This window comes from Scleropages formosus, chromosome 11 (genome assembly GCF_900964775.1).
Source record: "Scleropages formosus chromosome 11, fSclFor1.1, whole genome shotgun sequence".
In the NCBI taxonomy this organism is placed as follows: domain Eukaryota; kingdom Metazoa; phylum Chordata; class Actinopteri; order Osteoglossiformes; family Osteoglossidae; genus Scleropages; species Scleropages formosus.
The window spans coordinates 15,346,192-15,366,797 of record NC_041816.1 but is presented as its reverse complement, the minus strand read 5'-3'; the positions used below and the strand labels follow the sequence as shown (position 1 = coordinate 15,366,797).

General features: G+C 40.5%; 2 protein-coding genes across 3 annotated transcripts in view; one reads left to right on the top strand and one right to left on the bottom strand.

The window, feature by feature from the left end:
* Positions 1-5,492, bottom strand: part of scaper (S-phase cyclin A-associated protein in the ER) — a 97,260-nt gene extending 91,768 nt beyond the window's left edge. The window contains exon 1 of one of the 2 annotated variants that reach the window (XM_018763772.2): positions 5,180-5,492. In XM_018763772.2, the coding sequence (XP_018619288.2) occupies positions 5,180-5,350 (171 nt within the window). In that variant the 5' untranslated portion in view covers positions 5,351-5,492. Of the gene's footprint in view, positions 1-3,177; positions 3,445-5,179 lie in introns of those variants that run through there. The other variant, XM_018763773.2, reaches the window with a different exon arrangement.
* A 2,853-nt stretch (positions 5,493-8,345) lies between these two features.
* LOC108940843 (proline-serine-threonine phosphatase-interacting protein 1-like) lies at positions 8,346-19,247 on the top strand. The gene is made up of 15 exons (XM_018763243.2): positions 8,346-8,649; positions 11,092-11,192; positions 11,557-11,631; positions 12,372-12,406; positions 12,514-12,620; positions 13,200-13,262; positions 14,905-15,009; positions 15,471-15,516; positions 16,104-16,183; positions 16,732-16,830; positions 17,030-17,126; positions 17,657-17,762; positions 18,119-18,195; positions 18,465-18,577; positions 19,092-19,247. Exons 1-15 carry the CDS (start codon positions 8,611-8,613, stop codon positions 19,221-19,223), a joined length of 1,275 nt encoding a protein of 424 aa, XP_018618759.2. The 5' UTR covers positions 8,346-8,610; the 3' UTR covers positions 19,224-19,247.
* Positions 19,248-20,606: the final 1,359 nt, after the last annotated feature.

The window sequence follows — 20,606 nt, the reverse complement described above, 5'->3', positions numbered from 1 at the left end:
TACAGTAAAAATTACCCAGGTGTACAAATGATAATTAAATCACTGTAAGCCGCTTAGGAGAAAGCATCAGCTTAAACATAAAGGGTGAACTTATGAAAACTTTATCAGAAGGAAACACAATATCACAGTTTCAGCATTCAGCATACCGCTAGTCAAAATAACAAAGGTAACATACCCAAAAGAGTTCAGTGTTTACCTGGTATTACAGGATTGTGAGACAGAGACAAAGAGATTCAAGCACAAAATATGGACAATGGTATTTATTTAAAAAAATTAATAGAGATACACATCCACCTTTCTGATATCCACTGTCAATAACTGGTTGTACAATACAGACTTGTGGTGCTCCAGTGCCTATTCCAGGATACACAGTGGACGACAGTCCATTTTAAGGCAATCATACATACTCATTCACTCACACTGAGACACTAAGGGCAATTTAGAACCCCCAGTTTAGCTGAAACACATTGTCTCCGAACAATGGGAGGAAACCCATGCAAATTCGATACAAACTGAGCTACATTCAAACCATTATAGAATCACCATAAATCACTGCAAAGTGCTGCGCCACCCATAATGGGACAAGTCCTGCAAATTTGGAAAAGTGTTCATGTCAATCCCTTAAGAGTTGCCTATTTTATGATCCATCTACAAAAATGTTCCCTGCAGTTTCTCTGCCGCTGCTATATAAAACACATTTTTGCTGGTCGATGAAATGTTATTGTCACCATGACAACCAGATTCCGCATTCTTTAAGAAAAAAGATTCTCTGACTGACTAACTGCTGCTGGATCACGCAATCCCTGCTACTTTTCTACTGGCCTAAGGCTGCTAAGAAAGATGACAGCACAAGTGAGAATATTCTACCAACCACTGGCTACAAAGTCAAGGGCTGGTGTTGTATATAAGCTTTCCCTGATCCAGAGAATCATTCAAATGCAATGACAACAAAAGGAGAAAATAAATAAATGTTCACTTTAATACTCTGTAGTGCTACCCATTAAAGCCACATTAGTTCGCTTAGGAACACATTGTTGATTAAACTGAAGCATGGTCAAAGAAAATGCCATTCTACTGTACAAAGTGCAGCGTTTACAGATCGTCCCTTGAAATCCGAATAGTCCTTGGTTTACATCTCGCTCCCATTTTAGCAGACTTGATCAAGCCATTTACTCTCAACGGATAAAGTACGAACAACCGGCTTCATAAACGGGCAAGTCATTCTAGCGGCGGTTTATCGAAACAAGTCACTGAAGATTCGTAACGTTTATCAGGATGTAAACTAAAAAAGCCAGCACGCTGCGCTTGTCTGGTTTCAAGCTTCTGCTTTAAATGTTAAATGTTCCACTGCTTAATAGAGCTGACCTACTTATGAGGCGCAAGGGAGCATGCTGTGCTGTGTTCCACAAAGAGCAAACAGGGACAGCAGCGCGCAGTCACTCTCGAGCTCCACAAGACGCACAACAAACAACTACACACACAAAAACACCGGTGTGTAAACACACACAGAAAGTCCCAGTCCGCCTGTCACTCACAGAGTAAATATTTACTGCTTGTATCTGGTGCTTGGCAGCTGACCTGCCATTGACCACTTTTGGCTTTGAGTATAGACAGCAACTCCACTGATTGATGCTTCACTGGTCTGGTCACATTAGGCATTGCAGAGCTACAGCAAGGTCATCCTGATCCCTCATAAATAGCTGCTTATTCATTTAAAAAATCTGTGGCAGAAAGTCTGTGGTTGTCCTTTTCATACCAGGTACAAAGGCTAGCATTGTGAGAAGCATCTTCTACGAGTGTCCATCATTCCAGGAATCCCGTCCATATTCAGGTCACCGGCAATAAAGCCCTGGATGCAGGTCTACGCAAAAATCAGGAACAGTTTATTTAGTTTTCAGTTCCCTCCCCCATCATTCTTAGTTGACTGAAATGTCTATTAGTCATAGTCAAACACTACTAAGTTAAGTGAAGTTGATCGAAGACTGGCTAAATTCACAAGTGTGTTTAGTGGCATGGAATAAGTTTTAATTCTACAGAGTTTATATACGTTTCCGTTAAAAATTTTAAGAGTTTGTTATATTCAGTTTTGCGCTTTTCACCATTTTAATTCTTACTAATCATATCGCAACTTTTGACCCACTTAGTATCTTTGTTTATTTGTTCAAAATCCTAACAGCTTCATATTCAAAAGAAACATGAAAATATTTATTACTCTAACTACCAGGCTTCTTAGTCTGACTTTAGGTGATATCCAGCCTAAAAATTCAAGACAAAACAATGTGGAAAAAGTCAAAACGGCAGGGGGAAATCAGGACATTTTTTAACACGGTCACATCTGAGCATCCGAAATTTTGCCATTACATCCATGGGTACCACGGAACAAGCGACGGTCAAGGCGACTCAACAGCAACCGCCACGCAAAAAATGCGCAGAATATAATCCACTGCTGCACAAGTGTTACACGTAACGCCATGAGGGCGCCATGGTAACCGCAGCAGCGCCACACAGGGGCAAGTCCTAGAACTTACCGACTGTACATTTGAAAATACCATTAAACACTTGCGCTAAAAAAAATAAAAACAGAGAAACGCTACTCAAAGTATCAGTATGATTACGAAAACTGGCTGGCTTGTACTGTGCAGATGCATCAGAAAAACAGTAACGAAATGGGACCTCTTCCAATTTGTTCACATCAGACTGCTTTGAATCGGTTCTCTCACAGTTATAATCCATATGGTCTTTTCTTTAATCTGTATTGTGTACAGGGAGTGGAATACGACCGACTGGAACATAATTAAAGAAAAAAGGAAGAAAAAAAAAAAACGGCACATCATGGTATTATTATCAGTAATTACCAAACAAGCGTCGCCCTAAATCACGTGACTGCCCGCGCGGTACCTGCTGCTGCTGCAGTCCTAAGATACTATATTATAGCGCTGCACCGAAAGGAAACTCCACGACTTGCGTTTATAAAATTTTAATCAAGCAAGTGATTTCTTTCCATATTACTTTGCTTATATTAAAACACACAGTCGTTTACACTTTGCTGCCGGGTGTGTGCTGGACTACACACAATTCGCTGCCAGTCATTTTCTTCATAAAAAACGCCATCGACAAAATGAATGCTGCACATCTGCCATATACATTATAACTATATATTTAGTAGAAGGTACGTACAGAGTAAAAGTGGTGTCTGTGAGCAGCAGGTTCCTCTTTTCTGTCCAGCCCCGCCATGGTACCCTGGAGTGGATCACATTACCGCCGGTCAGGGAGCGCGCTTCTCCCTGCCGTCTCGCGCCGCGAACCGAGCGTCTAACCGCGCGGGTCGGTCTCGCGCGCCGCGCGCGACCCGCCTCTGTCTGCCGCCGGCCTCCCCGCTCCGCTTCTCTCTCGCCCCGTCCTCGCGCCACGGCAGCTCGAGCGGGGCTCGTGGCCGTGGCGGCCCATTCACGTACACGACGAGCCGCTACCGCGTTTTTACCGCTGCTGCGGGTTACACAACATGGAGCTCGTTACTGCGTGGGCTGCGCCGCGGGCCGCGTGGACATGGATTTCGCGCGCGCACACACAGGGGGGACAAGGGAAGGGAAGCTCGCCGAATAAATAGTCCACCTCTCCTCTGGTCCACTTACACACCATGTCACATGTGACTTCAGCCACCGACACGGCACCCACGATATATTATATTGTATTATATGGAGCGTTCCCCAGCCATTCGTGTACAATTATGAGCATCATCTGTGCGTAAGTTTATTCCAAGTTTATTCAGATGTCACCGTTTAGAATTATTTCGAGGAAATCCGTGAAAGATTACAGTACCCTGTAGACCCTAAACAGGGAGACAGAGGAATCATGGTTTCATGTCACGACAGCAATCTGTGGAACAGCTAAAGCACGAGGTCTGCAATGCGAATGAATAAACTCGAATATTAATCATCATGCACCCCATTAATCATTATAATCCAACTGCGCAACACTTCATGGAATAAACAACATTTATTTAATAGATTCAAACACTTCAGCGGCTGCCCTTTCCCACAGATCATTTACACTAATCAACTAAAATATACCATGAAAAAGGTGTATTTCCAGTAGTTGAACACACACACGACTTGTAGCACCGTCGCCGAGGAGTCGGTCATGTTTACACTGCAAGCAAGAACTTGATACACTCATAACGTTCACATAAAAACTATTACCGACAGCCGCTTCATTTTAAAAAGGGACATTTAACATCAACAGAGCATGTAATTGATTAGTGTAATAAATACTGACCACTCGAGACAGTGTGGGGTGTGGAGATGACATAACCACTACATAATTCCAGTGTCAGGTACAGGCCCAGTGGATTCATTGTGACATTAGTGCCACCCCCCTTCTTTTTTTTAATGCCAGGCATTTTTAAGTGTGGTCTGCTAACTGTTTCTTTTGTGATTAACTTTATAAAAAGATGACAGCTTCGTCCAGTGTGATTAACAACCTTAGGGGAAAAAAAAGGCAACCTTACCATCACTGACCACTTATACAGCAGAGTATTCTTATCATATTCTTACCAAGTCAATTCAGGCTAAGTGCATTAATCTGTGGTATTACAGGGGGAGGGAGATTCAAAACATTAAGCATCAACCAACAGACAAAGTCTGGAGCTCTAACCGCTACGCCATCTGCTGGCCCATTTCCTCAGGAACATTAAGATTGGAAATTACAGTACAACTTGCACATATTTCAAGCACATTCACATTTTATTTCCCTGACGTTTTTCTACAAAAGATACAATGACTTACCCGTTTATTATATATAGAGCAGTGTAAACTTTAGTGGAGAAAGTCACAAGGATACCCAGATACCCAGCTCAGGGGTACTACAGTAGGGGGTGTGACTGAAACCTGGGACCTTTTTTGAGCAAGGCGGCAACTCTCACCACTACGTACCTGAGTCCAGCCACGCAGTACTGGAGAACCGTGTTATTAAGATCGATTTACCTGTCGTTTTAAAACCTACCTATGTCGTTGCGTGCAGACCTTGGGCCAGTCAGTCTAAACTGCTGACAGATTCAGAAGCAAACATATGATTATGTATGTGTGATACATACAGCCTAGCGGCCGGGTGAGTCTAGTCTCTTAATGCGCGTCACGAGTGAACAGAGAAGTCAGTGTATGGCAGCCAGGGGGGCAGGTACCTTGAGGCCGATGTTAATAGGCGCGCTTCTGCTCTTCCCTCCGTGCGAGGAGCCCGAGCTGTTGCTCCCGGATCTCTCTCGTCCGTCCCCTCCAGGGCCCATCCGCTGTCCGAACCTGTGTGCTGCAGCAGCGCCGCGCCGCCGCCCATCGCTGCGGCCCTCCTTTGACATCGGATAACTTTCGGGTCTAAAAAAAGCACTGAAGTGACGTAAGCCGTAGTTAACGAGTATCCAAGGCGGACGACTATATACAACTTTAAACAGAATTAACACTTCGGATAAGCATGACCAGGAAGAAGCAGGAAGCGTCTTCTTCCCGCGATGACAAACACGCATACCAGCCAATAGTCTCTCTGTGCTTGAGAATTAAGGCGGGACCAGAACGCGGATCGACCAAAGAGCAGTCAGTGAGGCGGGACTAAACGGGCTGAAATGGGGTCATCCCGTCTCTCAGGAAACAGGTAGCGTGTGCGTGTACGTGTGCGTCCTCCGGGGGGGAGGAGTTTAGAATCATTTATTGCATTAAAGTGCAAGTGATTGGCGAAATATCTTGATACATCGGTTCGAGCTTGCAAAAGTCTTCTTTCTACTACTCTTCTGAACAGTATACTAGAAAATCCATTAAAGTGTGTTCGATTAAAAAGGCCGTTAAGACAATAAGTTAGTTATTGTAATTTTTTTAAAGATTTTTACGTTTACATTTTATTCATTTAGCAGACGCTCTTCTCCAGCGACGTACATAGAAAAAAAACAATGTGTGCATTATTTACATTAGGCTAACAGAAAGACTTAGATGCAGACGCGTGATTAAGTAGTTTGTAACTTTCCACCATATGAAATTAATCCGAATATCGACAATTCCTAATCACATTCCTGTTAACCATTTACATTACACGAGTAGCTGCGTGAAGAAGGCTTCCATCGTTCAGCAGTTATGACTCACAAGTTATATACTAGCGTAAACATTTACACATCACATGGATTTAAGAGATGATGGGGGAAGTGAGTCTGGAACAGGTGACGAGTATATCATTGGAGTGACCTGTAGTTTCTTTTTTTATTATTATATGTTTACATACCCCCGATTGAGCTTGGTTGTTCTGTGCTAATACGTGTTTGAATTATTCGTTTAATTTAAATAAATAAATAAATAAATATCCATAATAAAAAGTAATGTCGAAATACACACAAAGTGAAAGGTTGCGTTTTTATTCGTCTTACATTGTGTTACGATGCGCACATAAATGAACGGGCTGAAAAAAAAAACTTTAAAAGCTGGTTCAATTTAAAATAGTATGAAAACAGCTATAATTAAAATAAATAATAATAAATTTACAGTATCATCCATAATACCTTGTGCAGGGCCACGGTCGTCTGGAACAACAACAAGAACGATAATATTATAATGATTAGCTATGGCTTTCACCTAAAATATAAATAAATATAACTGTAAGTAGTTCAATGTCGGAAGTCATTTGGAGAGAAGCATGAGATAAATGTCAGTACAACATCTCCTCGGAATGTAAATGAACTGTAAACATGTACCTTAATTAAATAAGCCGCATTGATTTATCCCGGGCCGTTTAGCCCAAGCAAGCTGTACATTATTTATTGTAACGGCGCTTAGGGGAGTTGTACCAGCGTCGTGTAAATAGCTTATATTAGTGTTCGTGTGTACAGAGTTGTGTGCGTCTTCTGTTGATTGGTTGTCGTTTAATTTATGTTCAGTGTTCGAGAGTGGGATTCTGGGGAGTTCCGGGGGTAACCCCTTAACCATGGGGCGCAGCGGGAGGGCTGGGGATGACCCAGGCGGATTCTGGAGTGTTTTGTACTTGTCTTGCTGCCTGTAGTGTCTTCATTATGATCGCTAACAAAAAAAAAAATATATATATATATATATATGGGGGGTGTGTGCTAGGGTTTTATACTGCAATTTGGAAGTATTTCCTGTGTTTTGAAGGATGTATGTGATATGATGACTGGGGTTGCGCTGCTTTTGGGGGACAGTCCTTTCGTGGGTATGCTGGTATGGGGAATTCATGGGTCAGTTATATTTTTGGAAGCCAGGAAGGGGGATTGTTATGGAAAAGACTGTCACTCTTGATAATGTATTTTATGTAATGGCTGTTCAGTAATTTTGTTGACCAGCTGTAGGAAAATGGTTTTGGGTTCGTCTGACTGTGGATTTTTTGATGTTTGTTTTTGGTTGTGTATTTTATTGATAACTTTACGAAATAAAGTTTTCGAAAAAAAAAAAACGAAAGACATGTATGCGCCTGGTGAAGAACACGCTTCTTTTACCCTGATTCCCGAACTAGTTTCTAGTAGCTCTATGGGGGGGGGGGCGCCACAGTATGTTTATTTCTTGTATAAATAGTATGCGGCCCGTAAAGTCCACTTTATATGAGTGAGTAATGAAGGTGCGCTGATGGAGTATGTAACTGTAAGTTATCGTGTAGAAGAGGGGCCCTCGGCTCCCGGACCGAGGTCGGTTCCGTACTGTACTGTACACTCCACTGCAGGGCACTATTGTATCGTGAGTGAAATGGCTTTCTTATACTAATACTGCCCTGCTTCTTTGCCCTTTTCCTTCACACCAATACTTCTGCTTTGTACAGATTAGCTCTTCGGCCTCTTGCCTGGTTTCCTTTAAACTGTGTGTCAACCATTTACAATAAATAACAAGACCTGTTATGTGTGTGTTATTCCATATATATTACCATAAATGTTAAACAAAAAAAAAAAAAATATACCTATCGTATTGTTCCGTTAAATCATTGATTTAATTATCGATTTTTGTCAATTTTAATTATTTATCTCCTAATTTCACTGTATGTCTGCAGCTGTCTCCTTCTCTTAATGTAATGCATAAACTGTACTTTTTTGCCGAGATGTACGTCGCTTTGGACAAAAGCGTCTGCTAAATGAATAAATCATTTATTAAATGTAAATGTAAACTGTGTGTTACATGATGAGGATGTTTAGGAGATAATCCTGCAAATGCACAACGTCGGATAATAATGAGAAAGTTGTCAGTCAGTGCCATTATTTTTTTACACACAGTGTAACGGTCTGAACGAATTATTGGTTGTGGGCTGTTTTGTGATTTCGGGGTAATAAATCCGCAGAAACACTTTTTTTTCAGAAGTGCGAACACGCATCATGCGCCTAATCTCATCTTGTAGTCAAACTAGCAAGTGGAACTGAACAGACTTGTTAAAAACGGGCTCTAGGCGACTGACGACACACGACGAGTCTCCTTCCTCATTTCGCGCCACCACAGGTAGCCGCTCATATAAGGACACGGGGGACACTTTCCTCACCATTTGCCTTAAGGACACAGCTGAGACCGACGACGTCCGTTTCTGAACCTCCGCTTCAAGCGTTTAGTTTGACACTTTCAGGTGAACTACTGTCCACAGGGAGCTTCTATGGAGATGACAGCGCTGAAGTTCAAAGATGCTTTCTGGGTAAGTAAGTGAGTGGCTATAATTATCCTGTCAGTTTGCATAGTTTCCCACTTTAATGGACTGATGTTTGATAGTGAAGTTGTACAGTCACAGTGGACTGGTCAGCACCTCAATGTTTTATTCAGATCCAAGTTCATTGAAAATGTTTCTTTCATTTGTATTACTACCAGCTCCTATTCCTGACCGGTCAAATTGATGTGCAGTTTCTTACACTAATTAATAATGTACAGTCATGTCTATAAATATATATGTACATGCATCTGTCTGAAGTTGCCCTCTGTGGCTCCTTTGGATTGAAATATTGTTTACATTTTCAAAAAATATATGGGTAGGTATGGTACTTTTAGGTGTGGTTAGGTAGGTAGCTATGTACATGTACTTGCTTTTTGCAGAGTACTGTATTTGTTTTACAGGGAAGTAAGAGTTTCACTACTTTACCCCTTTGAAATATTTTATATTGTGTTTATTCATTTAGCAGATGATTTTTTTTTTCCACAGCAATGTGCAACTCAGAGAAAACAAAAGTGCATTTCACCAACAGACGTGGATATAGATGCAGACTTCCAGTTCAGTTACACAAGCAGCTGTGTTTAGAACTGACAGAGAGTGCAGTTTTTTTTTTTAAACAGATGAAGTAATGCAAGTTTACTAAGTAGACAGGCGATCAGGAGAGATATGAGTTCAAAAGATATGAATTTGTCCATTGATAAATGTTGAGAGGGATTCGGCATGTCTGAGATTTCTGACATTTTTCTACCACATTGGAACCAGAATCAAGAACCTTTTGATTTTGTACCTTTAGTCCATGGGACCATCAAGTAGCCAGAGGTGGAGAGGAATAGCAGTCTGGCTGGAATGTAGCGAGCAATCAGGTCTTGGAGGTATTGGGGAGCAGATGGTCCTGTGGGCCATAAAAACTTGAACTTGAGATATATAATATAATTACTGATATCCATGTTGGGGCATATAATCAATACACGTGGTCTTTTCTGCTAACTTTCCATTTGTAATATTGTTACATAATCACTGTTTAAAGAATTTCTTAAACATAATTATTTGCTAGGTGAATGGGTTAATTTTTTACTTGTACTAATTTCACCGGAGAAAAATTATATATCATATGAGTAATTTATACAAATATAAAATAATGTCTTACGTGCCTTTAGGAAGGTAAACTGTTATAGATAAAGCAGAGAGAAAAAACATTGTAATGTAGAAGATCACTTCCAAGAGATGTGAAGTTGATCACATTATAAATGACATATTCACTCTCCTAATGAAAAATGCATGTGTCATTAACCACAATATATGTGTAATGGCATTGTGCACAGTCGAATTTCTGAAGCTCTTTTGAAAATGGCCACAATGTTGACATGAACTTCCTGTAAAAGGGGGGTTTGGCCATAATCCAGTCTTTTTTTGTCTTTGATCTTTTGACTATGATGCATTAGCTTAACGGTAATCTGTAAAGTGAGTGGGTGTTTCTGGGTTGATTTGCATTGGAGACACTGTATAACAACCTTCATTATTTTTCAGCATTAACGTACACAGTTTAATATCGTGCCCATTGGCTTTTGTGACCAAAACCTCAAAGTCATTTTAAAAGTGTGAATTGGAAACATTTTAAATCTTAAGAAGTTCCTAATGCTGTTGAATTCCTCTGAGTTGTACTTTTAAAATGACTTGGGCTAGTAGTGAGATCATATCTTGATCTAACCACAGCAAAATTTGAATGTTTTTTTCTTCTCCTGGAGGATTGGGGTAAGAGACCTTTTTCCTCCTAGGCTGCTCATTGTAAGGCTTGTTGTTCATTATTTTCCCAGCTCACACTGTTGCCTGAGTCCACACTCTGCATTAGTGATTTCTGGGAGACATCCTTTCAGTTGCCACAAATATGTGAGCATGTTAATCGAATACAGGGGATCTAATTATTAGAAAATTAAACATTTTTCAAACTGTTCTTTAAACCTTGGCCGAAAATGTGATTTGCATACTCCCAGTGCCGTAGCTATTTACATTTGCGTGCGAAGTATGGTTGTGTATGTGACAAATAAACTTGAACTTGGATTTGAATTTTTCATTTTGTACCTCTTGTGCATGGGGCCACCAAGTTGGCAGATGTGAAAGAGCATAGCAGTCTGGTTAGGCAAAGTAAGTGGTCAGGTACTGTACATATCAGGGAGAAGATGCATCGATGGTTTTGTAGGCTGTAACCAGAGTTTTGAATTTGATGTGGGCAGCTATAGGAAGAAAGGTGAAGAGATAGGATACATGGAAACACTTTGGTAGGTCAAACACAACTCGTGCTGCAGAATTCTGTGTTTATAGGAAGTTTTACTTTGTTGAAGATATTCCGCTAAAATGTCATAGTTGTATAAGTTATGTAAATGATTACATTTTGTTGTTGGTATGACCCCAGTTCCTCTACACCCACTTCTCTAGGGAGTGGATTTCACTGATAACATGGGATATGAGGTCCTGATGCAGAGACTCACTGACGGCCGACGTATGTGCAAGGATATGGAGGATCTTCTGAAGATGAGGTATTGTTTTACAAGGGTTTATCACACACTCATCAACAGCATAAACATGAGTTAGATGTCATGTCTCACTTGTATTTTTGGGTTTTAGCTGGAAGCTTACAAGTTTTACACTGTCTTTCAAAAAGAAAGTGAAGAGCATCATGATTACTGCCTTATAATTTTTTTTCCGACACATTTTTTCAAAACAACATTCAGTTTCACCCTGTACATAGTTAGATATTTTCACAGAGCAATTCGGTTAAGTACTTTGACCAAGGCAAGATCATTCAGGCCCTTCTTGAAACTTAAACTAGTGACCTCCAGTCTTTGGCTTGACCACAATGCTATTTGCGGCCCCTAATGTATGGCACTCTCTTCTGCACAGGGCACTGGCAGAGGAGAAGTATGGGAAGGAGCTGGTGACAATTGCTCGCAAGTCAGGAGGACAAACTGAGATCAGGTACACTGTTTGCATGTATGTAACTGAGATTTTAAAAATTCTTTTGTATCTATGTGGGAGGTGACATTTATCTGTAATTATCTGTGGAGTGCAGTGGTTTCACACAAACTTGCTGATAATGACAAAACTGTAAGACTTGCATGTCCACAGTTCATCTGTAGGATGTGAACATTTCAGGTGATAAATACAATATTTAGAGAACCAAATGTATTTGCTTTAGAGATTTTTCAAATGGCAAATATAAAATACTTATTAATAATTACAGTAGTTCTGAAATACAACAAACTCCTAAAATACATATGATGGCTGTTTCCTTCCTGGGAGGGCGGCGCTTCATTTTGCCCTGAGTCAGTAGCTATATACAGCAGTGTGGGTGAATCACTCTGACTGGAGCCATCAAGAGAAAATTAGCGTAAAGCAATCCACGAGGACGACGGGAGCGTTTGTGTGTGCATGTCAGACATGCTTCAGTGGGACTTTCAGATTAGCCCCTTATCTGATCAGTGACCTACTCAAACAGAAGTATATTTGTTGCAAGCATGAAGACATGTTGTAGGTGAATATTCTGAGGTCAATTATCAGATCCATAACAGGGAAAATGTTCCATTCTTGACAGCAATGAAAGAAAATGTTGACTTTATTTTAGAAAATTTGGTCTGAATAAGTCCATAATAATCTGAACATTTAGCAGCCTCTCTGTTGTATATTAAAAATGATAACTACTATTTCTTTTTAAACAGTACTCTGAAAGCATCGTTTGATCAACTGAAAGCACGTAAGTTGACGTTAACTTCGATAGCTGGGTATTCACGAGACGCCCTCTTCTCTGTTCCGTGTTGCCTTCCTCTGCTGTGATTTTTAAAAATGGAAATATGCTTCCAGAAATTGAGAATGCTGGGAATTTGCACATCCAGCTCTCTGTGATGGTGAAGGAGGAAGTGAGGAGGATAGAACTGTTCCGAGAACTGCAGAAAGAACAGAGGAAGAAGGTACTAATTTAAATGTCAATTTCTAGTCTCAAAATTTTTTGTCCAGGTATGTGCATTGACCGACTGAAGGTCACTAGTTTAAGTTTTAAGAAGGGACCGAATCATGTTGCCTCGTCAAAGTACTTAACAGTACTTACAAGTATGTAACATATCAGTCTTAGCCTTTAAATAACCTTGAACAGTTTATTTAGGGGGTGCGGTGGCGCAGTGGGTTGGACCGCAGTCCTGCTGTCCAGTGGGTCTGGGGTTCAAGTCCCGCTTGGGGTACCTTGCGACGGACTGGCGTCCCGTCCTGGGTGTGTCCCCTCCGGCCTTACGCCCTGTGTTGCCGGGTAGGCTCCGGTTCCCCGTGACCCTGTAAGGGACAAGCGGTTCTGATAATGTGTGTATGTGTGAGTTTATAATAAATACTCTTATTTGTCTTTATATACTATTGCAAAAAGTACAAAAGGTAAGTGAATTTAAAACGATGCAAACAACCCGAATATCCATAATACAAACTTATGACTGTATGATGACATAACTGTATGACATTGCCATTCTGCATGTTTATCACGTATTTTTTGCTTTTCGCTTAAGTTTGAAAGCATAATAGAGAAAATTCAGAAGACTAAAGTGTCCACACACAAGAAGACCATGGAGGTGAGCAGGCTACTTTAAAATGATTTCAGGGGACCGTTTGTGAAAACTGTTCTCCTACTTTAGAAGCATAAATCAGAGTACATTCATATCACAGTAAAGTTAAAAAGAGAAAAACATCACACTTTAGCCCACTTCAAAACCATTTTGTTATATCAGCATTAGCATGTGACTCAGGATTCTTTTCCATTTTGAACACGTTGAAATTGATCTTTTTTTTAGACAATTCAAGCTTCTTTGGAGTCTCAGTGATGAGTTACTATAAAGCTTAAAAAGATTTTATCATTGTTCTGCAGAATTTCACCAAGTGTCATCAATCACGGATACATATGCACACATTTTAAAAGGACATAGAGCTGTGCTGTTGTTAATTACATTTACATTTACATTTATTCATTCAGCAGACGCTTTTTTCCAAAGTGACGTACATCTCAGGGAAAATACAATTTGTGCATTACATTAGCAGAAAGAGAGACATAGTTGCAGACATGGGATTTAGTAAACCTAGTTTGTTTCTTTCCACTTTATGCACCGATGTTCATCGCACGAGTAGGTGCACAAAACTCAGGATAGACGATTCCTGATCACCTTCCTACAATTTTTTTTTTTTTAAAAGGGTACACAAACATTTACATACAATTCAGGAATAGCGACTGTGTAAAGGCTTATGTGGGCATGATCATAAAGTTATGGTGCATAAACATTTACACCATACATGAGCTTAAGTGATCATGGGTGAAGTGAATCTGGAAAAGGTGACTTTTCAGACCCTTTTTAAATGTAGGCAGAGTTTCTGCAGTTCTGAGTGAGAGGGGGAGGTCCTTCCACCACAACGGAGCCAGAACTGAGAACCTCCGCGCTTTACCTTTCGTGCGCGGGACCACCAAGCGAGCAGAAGTAGATTAGCAAAGGGGTCTGGTTGGGGTGTAGCGGTTGTAAGTAGCTAGGAGCGGTTCTATTCATGCATTTATAGACAATAACCAGGGTCTTGAATTTGATCTGGGCAGCTATAGGAAACCACTACAGAGAAATGAGTAAGGAAGATACGTGAGAACGCTTTGGCAAATCAGAGACAACTTGGGCAGCAGCATTTTGTATCAGCTGCAGAGGTTTGATGGCAGTAGCAGGAAGGCCACACAAGAGAGAGTTGCAGTAGTCCAGACGGGATGTCACCACGGCCTGGACAAGCAGTTGGGCAGAGTCAGTTGTGAGGTAGGGACGGATCCTGCGGATGTTATGTAGGATGTGTCTGCAGGTCTGGGTTGTGACTTCGATGTGTTGAGAGAAAGAAAGACCTGAGTTGATCAACACTCCCAGACTCTTAACTGAGGAAGTAGGCAAAATGAGTAAGTTGTCCAGTTTGATCGAGAGATCATGACAGGAAGACGGGCCAGCTGAGAGGTGGAGGATATCCGTTTTGGAGAGGTTGAGTTGTAGGTGGTGATCCAACATCCACGCAGAGATGTCTGACAGGCAGGCATTTTCATCCCTGTTGCCTTCAGACTCTTTAGAGTTTTATGTTCTCCTTATTTTCCAAAGCAGTAGTGGATGGAAAATGACATTTACTGACATGTTCTTATCGGTAAATACTGGCAAAGGGAATGTATACAGCTGTGCACGCTGTAATTCCCTTGCTGTTCTTCAGGCAAAAAAGCTCTATGAACAGAGGTGCCGGGAGGCAGATGAGGCTGAACAAGCTGCTGAGAGAGTGAACAACACCACCAGTGTCACTCCCAAGCAGGCAGAAAAGGTGAATCCCCTACTGATACTACTTAAAAAAGGACAGAGGCCTATAGCTGAAAGCATCTATTAGTGTAATTTTACTTACTGTAGTTATTTTACACAACACTAAAAACAAAATGTTGTCATGCGTTGTGTCTTCAGGCTCTTGTGATGGCACAAATTAATCTTCTATCCGTTAAATATATTCACTCACTATCCATAACCCTTAAATATATTTCCATTAAATACATTTCAGTGAAATAATAAAGTATTTTTTCAATTGGATTTAAATTTGACATTATGTTTTTTTTTAGATTTCTTGTTTTGTTGTTTTATTAAGTTACATCCTTATTTTAAGCAACATACATTTTAAGTCTTCAGGCCTCAAGGGGCTCTTCTTTCAAAAGCAGAACCAAGTTGTTTTTGTTCCCAAAATTGCATTTCATTAGAGAACTTTGTGTTTGGTTGTTACTTTCCGGTGACAATTAGGTGCATCACAAGGCCAAACAGTGCAGAGAGGCGGCACAAGAGGCTGGTGAGTGTGACATGTACAGATAGCAACGCACCGTGAAGCACAATCAGGAGATGTTGTGTCATTCATGTCATTTTCAGTTCCTTCCACATCCTATTGTCCTGGGCTGATACTGAGTCATTGTGAAATCCACCGAACAGCAGGCAAAATAGGAGGGGATGACCCTAAGAGGTCAACTATGTGTGGTTTGGTGTGAAATTTGTTGCAAGAATAGAGAAAGACCGGCACTCCTGAAAAACATGACAGCTTGATCATAGGATTCGCACACGTACTTAATTACATCAGAAAGAACTAGATTTATTTGCATTTGCATTATTGCAAAGATTGCTCACATCTTAACATCTGACTTGTGGTTATTTGATCTAAAATCATTCCATTTATTGCTACAGACAATTTACCGAGTTTCTCAATCAATGAACCATAAAATCTATACGGTGATATAAGGTGCTAAAACCAAAAACACGGTAGATAACTGCTGTATATTTTGTGACTCACTGTAAGCTTTGCTTAAGTACACACGTACAGTTAGCAGCAACTGACAACTGGCTAAAGATAAATGATATGAGGAAAACCACTTTGATCTCTTTCAGAGAAGCAATACATATCCAACATTAACCAGCTGGACAAGATCCGGGAGGACTGGGAGAACACACACACAAGCACCTGTGAGGTAGATGCAAACAACCTGTTCTCCATACTGTCTTCCTGCTTCCTACCTTTTCCTCCCCACACCAGCACCACCACCACCACTACAAGAAGAATCGTACTTCTGAGTAAAACGAAACAGAACATTAAAAATCACTACAAGTCACTAAATCACTAAAAGTGCCCAACTTACCATTTACCTACCAGTCTGCCTGCCTCCTGGTATCAGCATAAGCATGAAATATTTTACGGTACGAACCACTCTTTGACTTCGACCTGGAGGAAAGAACAACTGAATACACATTATGTTCAAGATGCAGCGTGAGGGTATTTCATATAACTATACACCATGCAAGTTAACATTTAGACAGCACTCTCCTTTCAGAATGCGAAGCACTGAAAATGTGTGGTTAAAAAGACATTACTTTGAATTATGTGCACAGACTGAGTGAGAATCTCATGAATTTCTTTTCTGTTATGCATTTTCACTGCTGTTAATACTCCAGTGGTTTTCAATTAATGAGGTTTGTCGGGTGGGGGGATGGTGGTGGGTGTTTGGGTTTTGGCATTCAGGTTTTTCAACAGCAAGAAGAAGATCGCATAAATTTCCTGAGAAATGCAATGTGGGCTCACTGCAACCATTTCTCACTGCAGTGTGTCAAGGATGATGAGGTCAGTTGGCTATTGTTATCAGAGCTGATATGGCAATTCAGCTCTCTTAAGAATTTTTTAATCCTGTACTTAATACACTGAAGAGCAGGGTATTGTGTAACTGATATTGTGACTGCAGCTATTACATACCTGTGTTTTGCATGAACCTGTATCAGGAAGCGCTGTAGTAGTGTAAGACTTAACCTGATGGTATTTACAGTATTACGAGGAAGTGAGGAAGACTCTCGAGCAGTGTGACATCACAACAGATAATAACTGTTTCATTGGACTGAAGAAGACTGGATCAAGTCCACCAGGTAATCATCTGCTGGGTGGACATTCTGGAGGTTCAGTCATTCTCATCTAGATTCCCAAAGCATAGGGAGAGGCTGCCTTTACAGCACTCTACATGTCTGCTGGGCACGACTGAAGCAGAGCTCTGCATGTGTGGGTGAATAACTTGTTACTGTTGATAAAACACTTTTACTCATAGTCTTGGCTCTGTGGCAGGTATATTTTGCAGGATGTGTGAGTAAAAGGTGACACCACATCATCCACACCTCTGCCACAGAACACGTTTCCAAACTGGGACCACAACTATACATGCAAATAACTTGTATATATTGCATAAAATTTCTTTCTTTTTTTAAATTAGGTTGTACCGTCTCTGAACATGGTGGTTATTTACAAACTTTATTTTCACACTTTATGAAAGAAATTAACAGAGGAGGTATTTTTCACTGCAGCTGGAGTGTAACATTCAGTCATGGATACAGATTTATGGGCACACAGTAAATAAAAAGGACGTTCAGTTTCTCCAGTGTCTTTTACGGCCATCTTCTCCCAGCTCCCATTGTCTTTGAGAGTTATTATGAGAGGGACCTGCCAGGAAACAGCAATGGCACTGCACGCGTAGGAGGAGGAGGAGGAGGAGGAGGAGGAGTGATGAAGAGGTCAGACTTCATTGCACACAACACCAGCTTTGCTCACACTATTTGAATAAAACTGCTTGACTTAGCTTCTGGTAGACTTTATATAAAAAGCAATTTTTGGAGTGGTGCTATCGTGCTGTCAGGTATCCATATTAAATGTTAACCATACTCTGCAAATTCAGATGCCCAGATGAAGTTAGAATTGAATCTAATGCCGGATGTGCTCAGGAAAAAGTATGTACTTGAGCCCAAAGAAGTGTTGTAAACTTGATTTATTATGGGTTAGACTTGAATGTTATGATTTAAAAAGAGATATTTTTGTTATCTTTTATTTGAGTGGTGAATACAGTACTGATTAATGTTGTTTTCAAATCTAGGTTTTCTAATCTTTTGCAAGGCAATAGCTCTGGTGGGTCAAAGATGAACGTCAGCGATACCACAGGATCCTGCAATGGTCAGTCATGACAGCATTTTAATTGTGTTCTGTTGTGTTGGAGGGAAGATAAGTTTGCAAATTTTCATTTAAACCCTGCTCAATAAAGAATATTCACTTTGTACTCAGTACATCATCTTGCCAGTAATCGGGTGTCTTTCAGTTATGAAGTGAAAGATAACTAAAAAAATGCACAGATCAGGTGAAGACAGCACTGAGCAACTAAAAATGTTTTTGCTTTTTGTTCAACCACACAAAAGCTTTTTCGTTTTTCTATTCTTGTTCCATAGCTGACAAGTCAGACAGCGTATACGCATCTATTCCGGGCCTTCCACAGGAGGATCTTAGTGACACTGCAGCAGAAGAAGACGGGTATAAGGTGTTATACAACTACAGAGCTCAGGTTTGTCTTAGCTGCTGCGGAAACTTATGGAAGGTACTACTGAGAGGCAACATTTCTTTAAATTCACCTGCAGCTCTTTTTAATATTTGTTTTGTATTGTGAAATCGTGTCATTGGACCACAGTCTGGGAAACCTCGCCCTGCTGCCCTGGTTAATTTGAAGGCATACCACAAAAGTGAAGTCAGGACTCCAATCCTCACTGTGGTTCTGCTTCATTAAACCAGTACTAGACTTGCCAAGAGAGCAAATGTTATTAAAGTGCAACATTCACAATTGTATTATATAAACTTGCGCACTTTCAGCAGGTTTTTCAGCTCTGCTCATCCTGCTAAGAAAGGGATAAATGAGTTCAGTCAGGATGGTAAAGTCAATAATGTGATTTACTGCCCGGCTGCCCAGCTGAAACCAAAACCTCAGATCCTCGCCTACCTAGGATATTAATTGAACAGTCCTGCTCTGTGCAGGTATGTCATCATGTCCAGCTGATGTTCTCTTCTCTCCCTTCTGTCCACAGGGTCAGGATGAACTGTCAGTCTCAAAGGGGGACATGGTAGTAGTCCTAGAGCAGGGTAATGATGGCTGGTGGACAGTGGAAAGGAATGGTCAGTCTGGTCTAGTCCCAGGGAGCTACTTGGCCAAAGTGTAAAACAAAAAAAAAAAAAAAAGGTTTCACAGCACAGAAAGCACACACACCGATGCAGCTGACAGCCTCTCACTCAGATCATTTTTGAGTTTGTTACTCAAAAATATTCTGGCAAGGGACTTGTCATCAATTCTGTGTGCACCTATTTGTGTAACATGCACAGCCAAAAAAATGTGGTAACTCTTTGGACTACTGTCTACTAGTTAAATGCACTTTTGTTTATTGTTCTGTACGTCAGAATAAAAGCGTCTGCTAAATGAATAGATGTAAATGTAAACGTCAGCAGCCTTGACAGCTCCACAGGGTGGGTAGCTCCTGCACACGCCTGGGTATTGAGTCCCCTTGAAGATGTATTTATGACATTTTGTAAATAAGGGATCCCAATAACGAACCATTTCCAGAGCTTGGCCAGGATGCTTATGCTCAATTATGGTTCCAGGATCACTTTTTTCATTCTGCACAACACAAAATAATTCAATAATATTGAATACAAGCATAGAAATGAAAGCATAATTCTAACAAATTTAAAAAACAGCGCATGTTATTTAAGTACAGACCACTGCTGATCAGCTCAGAGCTAGATGTATTACATACAGGTAGAAAATGAAGGAGAGACAGCACTTCACTGATGGGCACAAAACTGTTAGGTATAGAAGCCACAAGGCAGTGTTTACTATTCACGAATGCTATCTGTGAGTGCTTTGTGTGAAGCTTTAGCACACAATTTGAATTGGTATGCCAGCTTTGTTCATAAAAAATAAATACTTCTCTAAAAGGTTCTTAATGACAAAAAGTTGGGGACCCACTACACTCACTTTTGCCTGTGATTTATGATCATAATGCACCAAGTTGACTGTACTGTGACAGAGTACAAAACTACTGTAAAGGTATTTAAATTAGGCCTTAATTTAAATATTTGGTACAATAATTACTTTTGCATTTATTAGCCATTTGATGCAAGTATAAACTGAAAAACTGAAACCTGAGAATGGGTGCTGATTTTTTTGTGATTTTTTTTTTTTATTCCATGGTCTGAGTAAAAAGCATGTGTTTCATATGGACTGAGGTAGGCCAGGCTGAATTAGTGCCTGAATTAGCATATGCTGTATAATTCATGCCACCTACCAGTCATGGGACCTTAACAAAATGTCAGTAGAATTTTCTTATACAATAAATTTTTTTTATCGAAGCAACTTGTATCTTGAACTTCTGAGCATTCCACATCATAAGGAGTTGTATGTACTATTTCATTGCACTTCTATAACCGAATATGCAGCTTCTCCACTGCAACATCCTGTTTTACTTATACTGTATACTACTACTGTGCAGGCTGAGAACAGTACTTGACACTGTCATGCAGTCTGACGAATGAACATGCTTTTGTCT